The 18,502-nt window shown below is 37.2% G+C and overlaps 1 protein-coding gene and 1 non-coding gene across 2 annotated transcripts; one reads left to right on the plus strand and one right to left on the minus strand.

The window, feature by feature from the left end:
- Positions 1-697: 697 nt before the first annotated feature.
- Positions 698-17,736, minus strand: LOC106867963 (splicing factor YJU2). The gene is made up of 7 exons (XM_014913045.3): positions 17,660-17,736; positions 15,839-15,939; positions 13,313-13,457; positions 11,794-11,928; positions 9,096-9,277; positions 5,374-5,506; positions 698-1,542 (listed from the first exon to the last, which is right to left on the minus strand). Exons 1-7 carry the CDS (start codon positions 17,681-17,683, stop codon positions 1,222-1,224), a joined length of 1,041 nt encoding a protein of 346 aa, XP_014768531.1. The 5' UTR covers positions 17,684-17,736; the 3' UTR covers positions 698-1,221.
- A 409-nt stretch (positions 17,737-18,145) lies between these two features.
- Trnar-acg (transfer RNA arginine (anticodon ACG)) lies at positions 18,146-18,218 on the plus strand. The gene has a single exon. It is a non-coding gene; the product is annotated as a tRNA-Arg (tRNA).
- Positions 18,219-18,502: the final 284 nt, after the last annotated feature.

Raw genomic sequence — 18,502 nt, forward strand, 5'->3', positions numbered from 1 at the left:
CACCAACCACTTTACAGAGTGTACAGGGTGCTTTTTATGTGGCTTCAGCACCAGTACTTTTAACATGGCACCAGGATGAGTGATTTTTTTATATGGCACCAGTACTTTTAACATAGCACCAGCATATATTAAATAAAATCTTACTATTTTTCTTGCACTACAATTTGTGTTTGTCGATTCACACAACAATTGAAAGAGCATTAGACTGAAGATATAAAAGTATCAGGTTCAATTCTAACTTTCAGTATTTGACAGCTGACTCATGTTTCCATATTCTTATTGGTGAAGATTGGTGCTAATCTCATTGTAAGTGTTGTTGTTAAAGTACAAAGGACCAGAAGAGACCCACAAGGGATTTTACTTGACCACTTAACAGTTCCATCAATCCACTGTCCTGGATAAGACCCTTTTTGTTGCCTCTGAAAGTATGAATGGCAAGGTTGGCCTTGGCACAATTTGAACTCAGAAATACTGACAATCAGATCAAATTCCACAAAGCATCCTATCCAATACCCTAACATTTCAGTCAGTTGGTCACTTTTGGGAGTGAAAAAGAAAGAAAAATACAGATATTTCAATAAACATATTGAAAAAAGAAAAAAAAAACACTGGTTTTAGAATAAAATATTTGAACATTTAACATAAAAATTAATAAATTGACTTCTGATATAGAGAAATAACATTGTGTGACATCACATTCGTTTGATAAGAATTTTAGTGACAGAAAGTGAACTGGCTTTAGCCATGTACAAAAACCTAGTTAATACTTGAGCAATTACTCAAATATATTTAGAGTCACAGAGCCAGTTGCATAATGAGAGAAAAGATATTTGACCAATGCAGATTAAAACTGATCATTTTCCATTGTTTTTTTTTTCTTTTCATTGAGACCTACTGACATAAAAAGAAGATCTCATGTAAGGGATGAGTGCTATCATCAAACATTATTGCCAAGAATATAGCACAAGCTGTTCTTGGATTTCTTTTGACTCATCACAGTCAATTGAATCTACCCCCATCATATTACTAGTACTTACATCATCAACCTGAGAGGGTTGAAAAGCAAAGTTCATCCTTGTGAGATTTGAACCCAGAACCTAGAGACAAAATTATAATGAATTTTTAGTTTGACACACTACCATGTCTGATAACACTCCTGCATTAATAATATCAAACATATTTTATACTTTATAAAGAAATTTCTTTTCTATCTTTTTCTCTTTAACTATCACTGTCAGAATCAGAATAGTTTCCAAGCAAACTAAGAGCTGATGATACTGGTGCGGTTTCATTCTTTTGGACTTTTGAAGTCTTTGTGGAATTGTCATTTGCTGGCTCATCTGTCTTGTCACATGATTTATTTTTCTCGTTAGTTTCAGTTTTACATTTTGTATCAGTTGAATTCTTTTCGCATGTCTCACTGCTCTCATCCGTAACAGTTTCAGAACCCTTTTTCTTCTTAACCAAAGAAGAGAGAGACTTTAAAGAGAGTAAGCCTACACTCTGATTATAAACACGTTTCTTCTGTACAACAGCATCATCCTGTGAAAAGGAGAAAACAAAAAAACAATTAGAAACACAGAAATCAATTATTAAACATTAATTGAAAACAAGTAGAACTATCATCATTTTAACATCAACATTTCCATGTTTGCATGGATCAGATGGAATTCATAAAGACATATTTTCTATAGCTACATGCCCTTCCTGTCATCAACTTTTGCTTATTGCCAAGCAAAGTAATATTTCCACATGACCAGACATATTTTCAAAGAAGGCTGAAAACAAGTGACACAGCTCCTGCATGACAGACACTCACTACTGTCACACCATGTCAAGACAAGGAGACACAAGCATATACACACACACATATATATATATATATATATATATATATATATATATATATATACAATGGGCTTCTTTCAGTTTCTTCCAACCAGATCCACTCACAAGAATTTGGTCAGCTCAACGCTTCAGTGGAAGATGCTATACAGGTGGACAAAACCCAAAACCCTAGTGACTGGAAGACAGACTTCTAAACTATATATAGCTTCAAAACAGTATTGATCATCATCATCATCATCGTTTAACGTCCACCTTCCATGCTAGCATGGGTTGGACAATTTGACTGAGGACTGGCGAACCAAATGGCTGCACCAGGCTCCAATCTGATCTGGCAGAGTTTCTACAGCTGGATGCCCTTCCTAACGCCAACCACTCCGAGAGTGTAGTGGGTGCTTTTACGTGCCACTGGCACGATGGCCAGTCTGGCAGTACTGGCAACGGCTACGCTCAAATGGTGTTTTCATGTGCCACCTGCACAAGAGTCAGTCCAGCGGCGCTGGCAACAACCTTGGTCGAATGTTTTGTTCATGCCTCAACCTATAAACTAGTTTGGATATTTTTAAGACTTTCAAAAACATTTTTTATAGATTTCTGTTGTTGCTTTTATTGCCCACTGTTTTATATCATCAATAATTTCATGGAGATAATAAACTCATTGGTCTCTGGATGATTCAGTGCAAAAATATACTACTATACTTTATTGTTTGTAACTCTAAAAATACTTGAATATTTCAATTGAAATCACTGCAACAACCTAACAAACCATTTATATAATGCCATACCAACAAGCAACCTCCAACTGTTTTTTTTTTATGACTTAGAAGTGGAAGGGTAGTGCCAACAACATTTTTCAAGTCCTCTGAAACTGGTGGAAGGAAATTCTCTTTGATCTTGATGCCTGGTCTTGAAAGCTTAAAACAGGCAACTCCACTAAATGTATCGAAGTGCCAGGTGGCGGTGTCTAACCAAGAAACCGATAAATTCATTATCATTCTCATCCTCATCACCATGAATTTAAGTCTACTTTTCCATGTTTACATGGGTCAAATGGCAATTGCTGAGACAGATTTTCTATGGCTAAATGCCCTTCCTGTTACCAACCATCATCTGTTTCTCAGCAAGCAAGTTAATATTTCCCCTGGCCTGATATGTTTTCATGGAAGATAGGAAACAAATGGCACCACTTGCACAATGGTGATAATCAACTTAATCCGTTTGTCTGTCCTTGTTTGTTCCTTCTGTGTTTAGCCCCTTGTGAGCAATAAAGAAATAAGAAGCATGAAAATATACAATGAGAAATGGTAAATGAGAAGAACATTTTATAAGCAGCAGCAATTTATGACAAAATGTGCCACAGAGAAATTTATAATGGTTCAGTTTAAGTGTAAACTAAACTACCATATTTGATGTCATACAAGATGCACTTTTCTCAAAAAGAAATCATCATTTTCAAAAAAATGTCTCAGAAATATACCCCTTGGTCCTACATGCGAAATCAGTCCTAAATTACGTGGTTTAATGCAGTAAAACCATTTTTTCTCGGAATATGTGCTGTTGAAGTTGAGATGCATCTAATATACTGATACATCTTTTATACCATCAAATACAGTACTTAAGAGTTCAGAATTAGTTTATATATCAAGGGAGATCACTTGCACCGCTTCATTACGTAAAATAAGCAAGCAAATTTTTAAAAATGTAAATTGTATGTAAAACACTTTTTTGGGAAACACTTTTTTGCAAAAGAAAATACTTTGAAAATTACTATGAGTCTTCCACAGTGCTAACTGGGGAAGTTGTTACAATGGTTTTCTAAAGTTTGACTGAAATCAGCCCCTATCTCACTACTTAGCAATTACAAGTATATTCTGTACAATAATACATTTGATTTAACTAATGTGTTGTTGATATAAATACAATTACTTAGTACATAAAAAAATTGTTTTTTGTTTTTTAATTCTACAGCAGTTACACTACACTACCCTTGTTGCTGTGCTATTTGTTTACTAGTGGCAGTGGTGCAGTAGCACCATCTATTCAGAAATTGCAAAAGGTTGGCTTCCCATCTCAACAAATAGGAATTTTTTGTTTATTGACGCTTGAGTGTCTATAACTTTGTACGTTCACCACCAGGAAAGCCATTTTCAGTCTAGCAAATTATCTCCCTCATCTAAAGGGACTCTAGTAGAAGACTGGGACTAAAGGTGGCGAGCTGGCAGAAACGTTAGGGCGCAGGGCGAAATGCTTAGCGGTATTTCGTCTGCCGTTACGTTCTGAGTTCAAATTCCGCCAAGGTCAACATTGCCTTTCCTCCTTTCGGGGTCGATAAATTAAGTACCAGTTACGCACTGGGGTCGATCTAATCCCTTTGTCTGTCCTTGTTTGTCCCCTCTATGTTTAGCCCCTTGTGGCCAATAAAGAAATAAGAAGACTGGGACTATAGTAGAAGACACTTGCCTAAGGTGTTACACAGTGGGAGTGAACACAAGACCACATATTTGGGAAGCATAGCTATACCTGAGCCTGTCAGATTGTCTTTTAGCAAAACATGCACTCATCTTCATCTATGCTGAAGAAGCATGGAAACAATGCTACAGGCACTGGTAAATGAGAACTTGTATAGAAAAAAAGAGTGGTTACTTCATGTGGATCCAATAAGAAGACCAGAAATTGAGGTTGACTGTATCGAAGCAGGGAAAGCAGCAAACCAATCAAAGGTAGTTGGCAAGATGCTGAAAATATCTGACAAAGTATGACGTGTGCTAGTTACTCATACATTCAATCAAATAGTGCAGGGAAGAGGCCTCAATTATATATTCACCTAATCCATGCAAACATGGAATAATAAAAATAAAAATGAATGAATATATATATATATATATATATATATATTTTTTTTTTTTGCAGTAAAAGAAAAGCTAACTGTGCAGTGAATAAGCATGTTCATTATTTCATAGCTTTATGTTCTGAGTTCAAACTCTGCTGTGGTCAAACCTTGCCTTTCGTCCTTTCAGGGTTGAAATAAGTGCCAGTTAAGCAGTGTTTGATGTAATCCTCGAGCCCCTCCCCAAGATTTCGAGCTTTGTGCTATGATAGAAAGGATTATTTCATGGGATTGCAGTGAGATGGCAGGATTGTTAACATGTCAGACAAAATGCTTAGAAGCATTTCCTCTGGCTCATTACAAACTGAATTCATAACTAGCTAAGTTCAACGTTGCCTCTCATGCTTTCGAGGTCAATAAAATAAAGTACCAGTTGAATAATGGGGTTGATGTAATCAACTATACCACTCCCACTATAATTGCTGGCCTTGTGCCATAATTTGAAACAATCATTTCATAGGTAATAACATATTGTAAATCTCTCTTCCTAGTGGAGAGCACAATTGCTGACGAAGTTTCAGCGGATACTTAATTAATGAGTTTTGAAAGAAATTGATGATAGTAAGGTTGTCAAATACATGTTATAAAAGAGAACTTCATAGAGTGTGAAAAGAAGAAAATAAACTATGAAATTATCTTACCTTAATATGTTCAGTGAGTAATTCCCCAAAATGTGTCTTGTTGGAAGATGAAGGTTCTACATTAGGAACTTCAGCATCATCTTCATCTTCTAGCCGTTTAATATAATCACTATTGTGATTATTGAAAATTGATCTGAAAGAAGACATGAGATAATCATCATCATCATCATTTAACATTCAGCTCCTATATTAACAAACATAACATCACCATTGCTGAAACTGTCAAATGCGAACACATGGAACTAAACATTCAAGTTCAAACACACACACACACACGTGCACACATATACTCTTTTACTCTTTTACTTGTTTCAGTCATTGACTGTGGCCATGCTGGAGCACCGCCTTTAGTCGAGCAAATCAACCCCAGGACTTATTCTTTGGAAGCCTAGTACTTATTCTATCGGTCTCTTTTGCCGAACCGCTAAGTTACGGGGACGTACACGCACCAGCATCGGTTGTCAAGCGATGTTGGTGAGGACAAACACAGACACACAGACATATACACACACATACATATATATATATACATATATACGACGGGCTTCTTTCAGTTTCTATCTACCAAATCCACTCACAAGTCTTTCGTCAGCCCGAGGCTATAGTAGAAGACACTTGCCCAAGGTGCCATGCAGTGGGACTGAACTCGGATCCATGTGGTTGGTAAGCAAGCTACTTACCACACAGCCACTCCTACGTCTATACATACATACATATGAACTTCTGCAGTTTCCATCAACCAATTTCCAATTTCACTCACGAGGCATTGCTTTATCAGCCTGAGGTTATAGAAGATAATACTTGTCATAAGTGCCACACAGTGAGATGTAACACATTAGTATCAATGGGCCAATTCCCTACTTCACTGCAGACACTCACCATTTTGGTACCTACTGAATCATCCAATCACTGCCTAAACACATCTGCCCACAACACATCTACATACTGCATAACACCAGACCAAGTGACACTTCAAATAAGTTTCATACTTTAATATCCAGTAAGTGTGCTTCACCTCTCTTCCACAGCTGAACAGAAGACCAAATTCAATCTCTTTGGAATATTCATAGCCCTCACAAAACCAGACCCCATCCCCTAAATTTCCAACTTGTTCATACATAACTGGTCTTCAGCGATATAAACAACGAATGCAACTTACTACACCTAAAAAAACATCCCCAACCTCCACTGATAAGATGGCTTTTACTCACTATTGCAAGGCTACCATCCGTAAAATAAATTATACTTTCAAGCAACATTACACCCTGTAAGCTCTCCCAAATTACAACTTATCCTTTTTATCAATTACCAACTTTAAAAAATTCTTTTATCATCACTCTTTTACTACATCATCATCGTGGTTTAACGTCAGTTTTCCATGCTGACATAGGTTAGACGGTTTGACTGAGGTCTGGAGAGTCAGCGGCTGCACCAGGCTCCAATCTGATCTAGCAATGTTTCTACAGCTGGATGCCCTTCCTAATGTCAACCACTCAGAGAGTGTAGTGGGTGCTTTTACGTGCCACTGGCACAAAAGCCAGTCAGGCAAGCCTGGTATCAATCATGTTCGGATAGTGCTTTTACATGCCACGGGCACAGGGGCCAGTCACGGGGTACTGGTATCAGCCATGCTTGGATGGTGCTGTTTGCATACCACCAGCACAGGAGCCAGTCATGGGGTACTAGCATCAGCCACGTTTGGATGGTGCCTTTTATGTGCCACCAGCACGGAAGCCAGTCAGGCAGACCTGGCATCAACCACATTCAGAGGGTGCTTTTCACATGCCACCTGCACAGGAGCCAGTCAGGGGGCACTGGCCACAGCTATGATATTGTATCTGTGGCTACAACTTACAATAGCTCTGTAAATTGAACTTCTCATGAGAAAGCATCTACACCTTCTACCTACTTTTATTTCCTAACTCCACAAAGCTCTCGCACAGCCAAACATCTCCAAAACTTGCCTTGTCTATTCCTCCAATGTTACCACAACACATACATATTAGATATGAAAACACCTCCAGCTGCTTTATACCAACAAGGCAGCCAGTTCTCGCAAGATTCCTCACGTGTATGTAGGAACACCCATCTGTCTGTCTAGGCTCTAGGTTCAATTCCACTGCAGGAATTGCATATCCTACAATTGTGCATGAATCAGATTGGGCTAAGGTGATCTTTCAGTGTTATTAGTTGCCAATAATTTGAAGTTCATAAACAGAATGTATCTTTGGTGATAACAATAGGATAGATCACTTTTCCTATTAATGGATAAAGTAGGCTGTTGCCATATCTGCAGTTTTTCACAAAGGCAGTATTGGAAATTATTGACTCCAGGAGCTCAGTCAAAGATGTTCCAAGTGATGTTGGGGAAATAATTTCCTTAGTCCTGGAGTCTCCAGATGAAGCAGAACAGAGAAGTGGAATTAATCCTGTTTGCTCATAGTGAGATTAATTCCCTATAACACATCATCATCATGGCCTGCCTTCACCCAGCTAAAACTATGCTTGACACAACTGAAATGTAGCCTGACACCACCAGACTGATTACCTTACCACATGGAACATCATCATCTAAGTTTACTGAACCTGACAGATCACTAACTACTTGACACTAACAGACTGTGCATATATTTATATGTGGAGCATATATAAAATCAAATAACATCAATGTACTGCCGTGCCAGTGGCATGTGAAAAGACATTCGAGCAAGATCGTTGTCAGTGCCGCTGGACTGGCTCCTGTGCAGGTGGCACGTAAAATACACCATTTCGAGCATGGCCGTTGCCAGTACCGACTGACTGGCCTTCGTGCCGGTGGCATGTAAAAGCACCCACTACACTCTCGGAGTGGTCGGCGTTAGGAAGGGCATCCAGTTGTAGAAACTCTGCCAAATCAGATTGGAGCCTGGTGTAGCCACCTGGTCCACCAGTCCTCAGTCAAATCGTCCAACCCATGCTAGCATGGAAAGCGGATGTTAAACAATGATGATGATGATGATGAACTGATCAACAGAAGCCCATATATTCTCACCTAAAAGCCATCTTTACATTTTCTTAACTCTACTCTTTTACTCTTTAATTTGTTTTAGTCATTTCACTGCGGCCATGCTGGAGCACTGCCTTTAGTCAAGTAAATCGATACCAGGACTTATTCTTTGTAAGCCTAGTACTTATTCTATCCGTCTCTTTTGCTGAACCGCTAGGTTACGGGGATGTAAACACACCGGCATCGGCTGTCAAGCGATGTTGGGGGACAAACACAGATACACACACATACATATATATGTATATACATATATACGACAGGCTTCTTTCAGTTTCTGTCTACCAAATCCACTCACAAGGCTTTGGTCGGCCCGAGGTTTTAGTAAAAGACACTTGCCAAAGGTGCTACGCAGTGGTTCTGAACCCGGAACCATGTGGTTGGTAAGCAAGCTACTTACCACACAGTCACTCCTGTGTGTATCCAAGGAAAAAGATACACATCAGTGCCTACAAAACCTTAAGCAATGTGGAGCTGAGTCCGACTGTCATTAAATGACTGAACAAATATATGTACTTATGTATGCATTCGTGCATGTATATATAAATGTATATAACTACTCAGTAACTTCTACTTAATAATAACAATAAATTATAGCTTCATTAAAAATTACTCAAGAGATATAGGCAGTATTGCTGTCAATATAAAATGGGTAACATAAAGAGTGGAATTATCTTACTTTACAAGGTTTTCATCCTCTTCGTCTTGTAGTTTAGCTAATTGTTCTTCATAAGCAGCATGCAACTTCAACATGGTTTCATGGTCAACAGAGGCATGTCGGTTATTCAAGTCTCTCAATTCTTCTAAAGCATCAATTTGCTCCATTTCTTGTCGACTGGCTTTCGTTCTGTTTTCCAGTACCTGAGATACAAGATTTTAGAGATTGTTCTTAAAAGGAAAATAAAACCCACATTCTACTACTACCATATCTATACTTAAACAAGATACGAGGGTACCTGTGGAAGAGGTAGATCCAGGAAGACCTGGTATGAGGTGGTGAAGCACGACCTTCGAACATTAGGCCTCACCGAGGCAAAGACTAGTGACCGAGGCCTTTGGAAATATGCTGTGCGTGAGAAGACCCAGCAAGACAAGTGAGACCATAACCCGTGGCATTACCAGGGGTGTAGCCAGCCCACTTGTGCATACCTTTCCTTCTTTGGACACAAAACCCTGCTTGCAAAGACCTGTTGAGGCAAGTGAAATCGAAATTGAACCAAATTCGATGACTGGCACCCATGCTAACCTTCCTTAATTGGACACTAAACTCAGCTTGCGAAGACCTGCTGGGGCAAGTGAGATTGAAAGTGAACCAAATTTGATGACTGGCACCCGGGCCAGTGGAGCGCTAACAGCAGCATCCGAACGGGATTACTGCCAGAGCAGCGGTCTCCAACCGTGCAGGTGGCACGTAAAAAACACCATTTGAGCGTGGTCGTTGCCAGTACCACCGGACTGGCCCTCGTGCTGGTGGCACGTAAAAAGCACCCACTACACTCTCGGAGTGGTTGGCGTTAGGAAAGGCATCCAGCTGTAGAAACTCTGCCAGATCAGATTGGAGTCTGGTGTAGCCATCTTGTTCGCCAGTCCCCAGTCAAATCGTCCAACCCATGCTAGCATGGAAAGCAGACGTTAAATGATGATGATGATGATAAGGATAGAGAAAAGTAGCAGATGAGTTTTATTTACTTGAAAAGTAAAAGTTCAACTCTTACTTTATGGTTAAATGGTTAAAAGTAAGATAATCATCCAACTACAAAACACTTCTTAATTTAGATTTTAAAAAAAAGGACATTTGTCATTCTACTCTCATTTATCAACACGGTTTTTATATCTTTCTGCAGACAGTATTGCTTTAATATCTATTCTAGGCTAATAACAAAAACATAACTGTTTCTAATCTAGGCACAAAGCCAGCAATTTTAGGTGGCAGCAGTTAGTTGATACCATCAAACTCAGTACTAGACTGGTGTTATATTTTGTCAACTTTGAAAGGATGAAATAAAAGTTGACTTTGATGGGATTTGAACTCGAAACACAAAGAATCAGAAGGCATTCAGCCAATCCACTGCCCAAACAACACCTTGTTAACTGTTTCAATAACAAATACCATTTCATGTTTTGTAAGCTTGCAACCAACAAAGGATAATGAATGATGTTGTTTAACCCCAGGTCAACCCTGATCAAAGAGACTTTGAGCCATGATCAAAGACATTCTAGACATGACCAATTCACCTTTATTGCTTACCAATTAAGATGCAAAAATCATTTTTATTGATAGACCATTTCTATCATCGTGCCTGGTGGCACGTAAAAAGCACCATTCAAGCATGATTGTTGCCAGTGCTGCCTGACTGGCTCTCGTGCTGGTGGCACGTGAAAAGCACCATTCAAGCGTGGTCAATGCCAGTACAGCCAGAGACACGTAAAAAGCACTCACTACACTTCCAGAGTGGTTAGCGTTAGGAAAGGCATCCAGCTGTAGAAACTTTGCCAGATTGGATTGGATCCCAGTGCAGCCTTCTGGCTTGCCAGCCCTTAGTCAAACTATCCAACCCATGCCAGCATGGGAAGCAGACGTTAAATGACGATGATGATGATGAAAGATGGTAGGATGTAATAAGATGGAGATTGGCAACTATTTCAACAATTATACAGAGACTCCTTCATTGATTCCAAGCAAATGTTTACAAAGTTGGTACCAATGATAACATTTTTCATGCCACAACACTCCCAGTTCCATCTTTTACTGACTTCACTTCATCAGCTGCACATTATATCGCTACAAATACATTTCTAATCTTCCCTATCCAAACATATGGCTTGGAATCATCATCAACAGTTAAAACCATGCTTACATGAGTCAGATGACATTAGTTGAAGCAGATTTTCTATGGCTGGATGGGCTTCCTGTTATCAACTTTTAACTATTTCCAAGCAAAGTAAACTTTCTTCTGATCTTTTGAACATAAAAAGGATAATGACCAAACATATTTTCACAGAAGCAAACAAAAGAAACAATACTGCTTGTAAGATGAAGATGCTTGCTAACAACTAGCACACAATGTCAAGTTAAGGAGACACACACACACACAATGGACTTCTTCAGTTTTCTGCCAACTAAATCCACTCCCAAGGTTGTGGTTGGCCTGGGGCTATATCAGAAAATACTTACCTGAGGTGCCAAACAATGAACTTCTTAACCATATAGCTATGGGATAGTTTTCAAAAAAAAAAAACATTAACCAAATCTTTAGACGGTTTGATGGATTTTAAACACTGCACAATCTCTAAGCTCACAGAACTAAGAGATCAGATGGTAATTTCTTATAAGTAGTATGCTCAAAGAAAATAAATATATATGGAATACAACTAACCTTCATTGGGTTATTCATTTCCTCCTCTTCTTTCTCTTTACGAGACCGTTCCTCCATCTGTTCTGCCAATTTGGCAGCTTCAAAATTTCTTGTAGCTCCAGCTTCCAAGGTGTAATCAGTGTTTTTCAAGTCAGTCTAATGACAAGACAAAAATTATACATGAATTAAATCTTTGAATAATTACTCAATCAAAAAAAAAGGTTTTATTAGATTAATATTCAACAACTGTTTCTAATCTTGTAATTTTTCCAGACTCCATAAGTCTTTTCTGTTTTTTTTACCTACAGCTTAGGTTCAATTTATTTGTAAATTTTAAACATTTTCTGATTTTACTAAAAATGGATTTTGTTCATGAACTAAAATATTAAGCATTACATGGAAAACAGTTCTAGTAAATTCATAAAAATTAAATTTGTTCATTTATATATAAATCATTAATTCAAGTCTTTCAGTTAAATTTTGTACCAATTTAAGAGGTACTGAGTGGTTGAGCTGAGACCCCCTTCGGTCATGACTGACCATGGGTTTGCATCTAGAAAGTTGCCTTCCCAGGCACACGTCCGGGCAAGGTTATTTATGGAAGACCAGCAGTCGCCCATGCATACCGGCCTCCCCTCTACATGCCACCAGTGTTATCCAAAGGAAAGGCAAAGGCCGATATAGTTTGGCACCTGTGATGTCGCAACTCATTTCTACAGCTGAGTGAACTGGAGCAACATGAAATAAAGTGTCTTGCTCAAGAACACAACACGCAGCCCGGTCCAGGATTTGAACTCACAACTTCACAATCGTAAGCTTGACGCTCTAACCACCGAGCCATGCGCCTTCACTACTGAGTGGTACTACATTGATTAAAAGATACCTACTTACCACAAAACATTAACAAATAATGATTATATTATTACAGAATTTCTAGAATATACCTCCATCTCTCCACTTGTTTGGTAGTTCAATTTGTGCATGTAATATCACATCTTTAACATACAAGCCAGGTGATTTAATCTGAGCAATATATATCTAGGAGTGCCAATTTAACCAGCTCCTGCAGTTTACCTGCATTCTAAATACCTGCTACCCACTGACATACATTACTAGCTATGTTAGAGCCCTTTTGGAGCCAGTCTACATTTCAATAATTGCAGTAAGTTTGTTTGAACAAATAATCAGATGAAAATTTGTCTTGACAACTTGTAGTTATTTTTCAGTCACGTACCAAACTACTCTGTTGGTTCAAATAATTCTTGTGTTCCAAATTATAACCTTCCTCATTTTATTTAGTTTTCATAACTGGACAATTCTGTGCTTTGCCCAAGACAAAACATAATGCAAATGCCAATATATGAACTCCCAAAACTTCTGCTCATAAGCCGACACACAACTAATCTAATTAGACATTGCAATTTCACATTTAACATCACATTTAACAACATATTGTATTATTTATATGAAAGTCACTAGGTTAGATTAAAATGATTTCAAAATAGAAAAAGAAGGCAGATCTTTCTTAAAAAATCCTTACCTTGAAAGCAATCTCAGAAACGCATCGTGGACATTTGATGTAGAATCGGAAAATCTTTAAACCCAAATAATCTTCATTTTCTACAGTTTCTTTACGAGAATTAAATTTCTTTCCCTTGTAAACATATTCACCACAAGTATTACATCTAAGAATAAAATAAAATACAGGCCAAGCAATGCAATAATTCAATGAAAAAACAGTTTCAACAAAAAAGAATGAAAAGTTAAAGCTTCTTCAAGCAAAAACTAAATGACAATTAAATTAGCAATAACAATAAAATTCCTTCACCTAGATAAGCCAAGATGGCTTGTCAAACTGATCAACAACATTAGTCAATTCAAGGGATATATAAAAATTATTAATGTAATTTCCTGGATGATCTTCAACTTAAATCAACACTAAACACACATTAAAAATTCAATTCATTCCCATAATCTTTATTCAGATGACCATAACATATAACTTTTCATTTCATGGCATTAATCCAGAAACCACCATCAGACATCTCGTTCGCAAATTATGAAATGATGAAATGAATTCTTATCCACAAGTTTCTGGATATTCTTCATTATCATCATTACCATTAGTTTACATCTGTTTGTCCGTGTCAGCACGGGTTGTACAAGTTGTCCCTTCTCTTGACACACTATCACTTCTGTGGGTTTTTCAGATGTGGCAATAGGTACAGGTATGGTTATGTGGTTCAGAAGCTGACTCCCCAACTCCTGAAGTTGTCTCACTAAAAAAAAATAAAAGACACAAACCCAAACTGCAATAACTTTTTAAATGGCACCTGTTCCTGTCCCTCTATTATATTTTTGCCAATTATGCCTGACATAAAGCCACCTCCCTCTCTACTACACCCTCCGCTCAGTTGAGGGACTTCTCTTGTGAGTTACCTGGTGACCTCACTATTTCCAGTGCCACTAGAAAAAAAGCACCCAGTCTACTCAGTAAAGTGGTTGGTGTTTGGAAGGGTATTTGTCATAGAAATCATGCCAAAGTCGAAATTGAAACTTAACATATTCTTATGGCTCATCAGAACCATATAACCTATACCAGTAGGGAAAACAAACATTCAATAATGATGATTTATAAGTGTGTTAAAAAATGAATAACTGTAACTGACCTTGGAGTGTCAGAGAGAATCAGATGTCACTCAGCTGAAAGAAACTCTTTACTCTATCACAATCATCATGAGAGAGAACAGTGCTTTATTGAATTGGCAACTATAAGGTGTGCATAAAACAGTAACATTCTATATAAAATGACACTATGCTAGTTCATTAGAAAAGATATCCAACATCTACATAAAACAGAATGTATACTGAGAAATTATTAAAGTTTATGTTACGGGATGATGATAAAAGGATTTCCAAACTGCATGTATGTGGTTTATAATAGATTAGGAAAGTGTCTGCGAGTAGTATCAGTGTCTGCTAAATCACATCAGTGTTATTTTATATGAATGGACACAACATAGCCAAATGGTTAAGAAGTTTGCATCACAATCATGAGGTCCTGGGTTCAATTTCACTGTGTCTTTTACCATTGCTTCAGGTCACTCCAAATCTTTTGAGTGAAACTGAGTAGATGGAAACAGTGTAGAAGCAGTCAAATGGACCATACGAGTAATTCAAAAAGGTACAGCCTTGTCACACACTGTGGCAAGCTAATTCTACTTACAGATTATGTTAATGATATATATGCATCTATGGAATACTCAGTCACTTGCAGCCTAATTCTATGAGCAAGTTGTTCAGTTGATTGAACCACTGAATCCTCTCATAGCCAAACCAACAGAAGTCTGTTTCTATTTTAACTGGAATATTTCTGTTTCTTACACCCCTTATAGTTACAAGCTCAGTGAAGTATCTTTTCTAGACACTCATGACAGACTAAAAGGTTTCCAATAATTGAATAACATCCGATACATATCAATATTTCAAGTAGATAAAAACATCTTTTTTAACACACTTTAAACACCTAAGAACTTACTTGACAATATTTTTATAGGAACAGGCATGGCTGTGTGGTTAAGAACCTTGCTTTGCAACCACAATATTTTGAGTTCAGTCCCAACATGCAGCACCTTCAACAAGTGTCTTCTATCATAACTCTGGGCTGACCAAAATTGTAAGTAATTTGGGAGATGGAAACTGTGTGGAAGCCTGTTGTGTGTGTGTGTGTGTGTGTGTGTGTGCATGTATTTTTGTGCCTGTCCCCACACAGCTTAAAAATTGATGTTGGTTTGGTTATGTCCCCACAACTAAGCAGTTCAGCAAGAGATTGATAGAATGTAACAGGCTTCAAAAATGAAAGAAGTACTGGGGTTGATTTATTCTAAGCGGTGCCCCAGCATGGCCACAGTCCAATGATAGTAATAAGTGAAAGATAAAAGATACATTAAAATGACTAATATTTTTACAATATTACTTTAAACCATTTTTTATGAAAACATTTTGCTCATCAAATATTCCTTTCTTTCAGTTCATCTTTCATTTTCATATCTGACTTAATATTTACCTCATATTGAATGGAGCCATAATACGAATGCTGTATTGCCTATTTCTGGGCAACCGTAACTTGGGGATCTTTGAGGGATCGAAATCCGGTGGATAGTATTTCTGAAATATAAATAGAAAATAGCAATTGTTTTAGATATTGTAATTCTGTGGGATATAATTAATTTCAAATAACTATAGATCACTCTGTGTGTGTGATAAAAGAAATATAACAGAATACATTCAATCTAGTTTATTACTCAGATTTTGTCTACTGCCATACCTATGGGATATCATCTGCGAAAAGATTTTTTTCCTTTTTAATCAAAGGAACAGTAACACCCATGACCTCTGCAGGTCATCCCAGACTGGTAAGGTTATTACAGTTGATGTTGAACTTTTGTTGCTTCAAGTTGAAGTCTATAAGGGTAAGGGAGCAAATACATTGTTGAATAATCCAAAAGAAATAGCAACTAAATCCCCCCTCATATCACGTACTGCTATCTTGCATATGGTTCTAGGTACACCGCCCAAAATACGATGGAATGTTCGTTTGGAACATCTTGGATCAGAAGTATACTCAGACAGGGATGAAATGGAGTAAAAAAAAAGGTGGACATTGGAATTAGACACTGAGGGAAAATGGCTGTAACTTTTTTATTTTTTAATTTTGGCGATTTTCGTTTTAGATAATGTGTTCTATATGTCACGGTCATGCGATTCCCCCTACAAAAAAAAAAAATCCCCCCTTCCCCTGTGTGGGGGGAGGGGAGGTCCAAATTTTTTTTAGGGGGAATCGCATGACCGTGACATATAGAACACATTATCGAAAACGAAAATCGTCAAAATTAAAAAATAAAAAAGTTACAGCCATTTTCCCTCAGTGTCTAATTCCAATGTCCACAAAAAAAAGCATGGACAGAGACGTCCCACAACTTAGTAGTTTAAGAATACCCATTTCTAAATTACTCAATTGTTTTGATTACCTCTCATTACTTCTAGATTTTGAGACAGAATCCAAATGTTACCTAGTACCCCGATAAAATAATTTCAAACTGAAATAAGTACTGTATCAATACGAACAACAGAAGCAGTAAAAGTAGGACCTTAGCATGGTCGCAGTCCAATGAGTGAAAGCAATAAAAATATAAAAAAATGCAAACGTGTGTTCGACATTCATGGTATCGATGTAAATAAGACAAAGATGAATGAGAGTTTAGTAACAAGTATTTTATATCTTCATTAACACATAAAGCGCGACAGGCCACGATCGTGGCTGTCAGGAACGGGTCGACAGGCTACGATCGTGGCCCAAATAGATGCATTTAATTTATGGGTGTTTGTTGGGGTCTAATGTCACTGAAACGCTCCGATACCCCCACGTCCCACCCAGAATACAAGAGGACTAATAGTTCAGCTAATCACTTTTCAGATGATGTAAAACTTGCCACCACTTTATACTAAGAAATTTTAGCTAGTTTTTATTTTGTGTGCATGGTAGTCTCATTTTTATAAAATGTGCTCAGCAGTCCATGCTAAGTGCAAATCCCAGCGCTTTGTGGGTTAATAGATACGAAATATATATATCTTTGGGTTCTTTACTCTCTAATTTTCTTCTTCAGATTTTTAAAAAAGAAATATAAAAGTGATTCAGGTATATAAAGTAATTTTTTAAGTTTAAAATATTATACAAATGAAGTAGGATGGGTTTTCTTTACAAATCAAAATAATACAAACACAATTACTAGAAGCAAAAACAAATCAATTCACATATATCAAAACAAAACTTACATTTAAAACACACAGATCAATTTACATATATATCTATTAAAATGCAACTTACGTTTAAAACTTTTCTCTCAGACATTGTTAAATGTTTTTACAAAACCTCCAAAACAATTTGCAGCAAAAACAAATGTCAGAAAGTACTTCCGGCGGTGATGACATGTAATAGTTCCTTATAAATAAACATATGTTTATCAAATAATTTTAGAGCTTTCGCTTGAAAGAGATGCAGCAATTATATTCGGAAAGCACACCAATATTTAATAGCTATCAGTTCGTCAGGGTAAGACTGTATCTGCATCATGCTAAATTAAAATGAAGAAAGTGTGTTAGAATTTCAACGAACTATCGTAAGTTAAGTACTTAAGTTTAGAAGGAAGTTGAAAGTTAAATAAAGGATACAAAGTCTACATAATTTTGCAATACTATGACATAAGCAAATTCTAAAAATGATTCTACTATATTTTTTAAAACATTGATTCTTAAATAGCATTGAGAAAATTTAAACAATATATAGTAAATTTTAAGACAGCATCAGCGGTTAGGGCTCGTGGCGCAATGGATAACGCGTCTGACTACGGATCAGAAGATTCCAGGTTCGAATCCTGGTGAGCTCGCATATATTTTTACTTCTATGTTCTTTAATTTTCAAAGTTTTAAAATTCCGACATTGAGTGGATTATCGTTTAATTTTTTTTTTCAGTCAGTAAACTATACCCATACAAAAGTACATGTTAGATCGTAGTCCAATACTTCAACCACATCATTATATTTTATCAGCCTCAAAAAGGTGACAGCCCTGGCTACTATTATTATTCCATTCACAACTACGATACATCAGGGGAATACAAATCCTTTCTAATTTTTAACTAGTTAATGGACACCCAGAAATAAAAAAAAA

This window comes from Octopus bimaculoides, chromosome 2 (genome assembly GCF_046866305.1).
Source record: "Octopus bimaculoides isolate indiv1 chromosome 2, ASM4686630v1, whole genome shotgun sequence".
NCBI classification, from domain to species: domain Eukaryota; kingdom Metazoa; phylum Mollusca; class Cephalopoda; order Octopoda; family Octopodidae; genus Octopus; species Octopus bimaculoides.

Bases quoted from the DNA above. Each gene is read 5' to 3' on its own strand.
- LOC106867963 (XM_014913045.3), bottom strand. From the start codon at position 17,683: ATGTCTGAGAGAAAAGTTTTAAAC. The intron at 15,940-17,659 runs GTAAGTTGCATT...TTTATATTTCAG, and splicing joins CTGAGAGAAAAGTTTTAAAC to AAATACTATCCACCGGATTT. The intron at 11,929-13,312 runs GTAAGGATTTTT...TCTTGTCATTAG, and splicing joins TTTCTGAGATTGCTTTCAAG to ACTGACTTGAAAAACACTGA.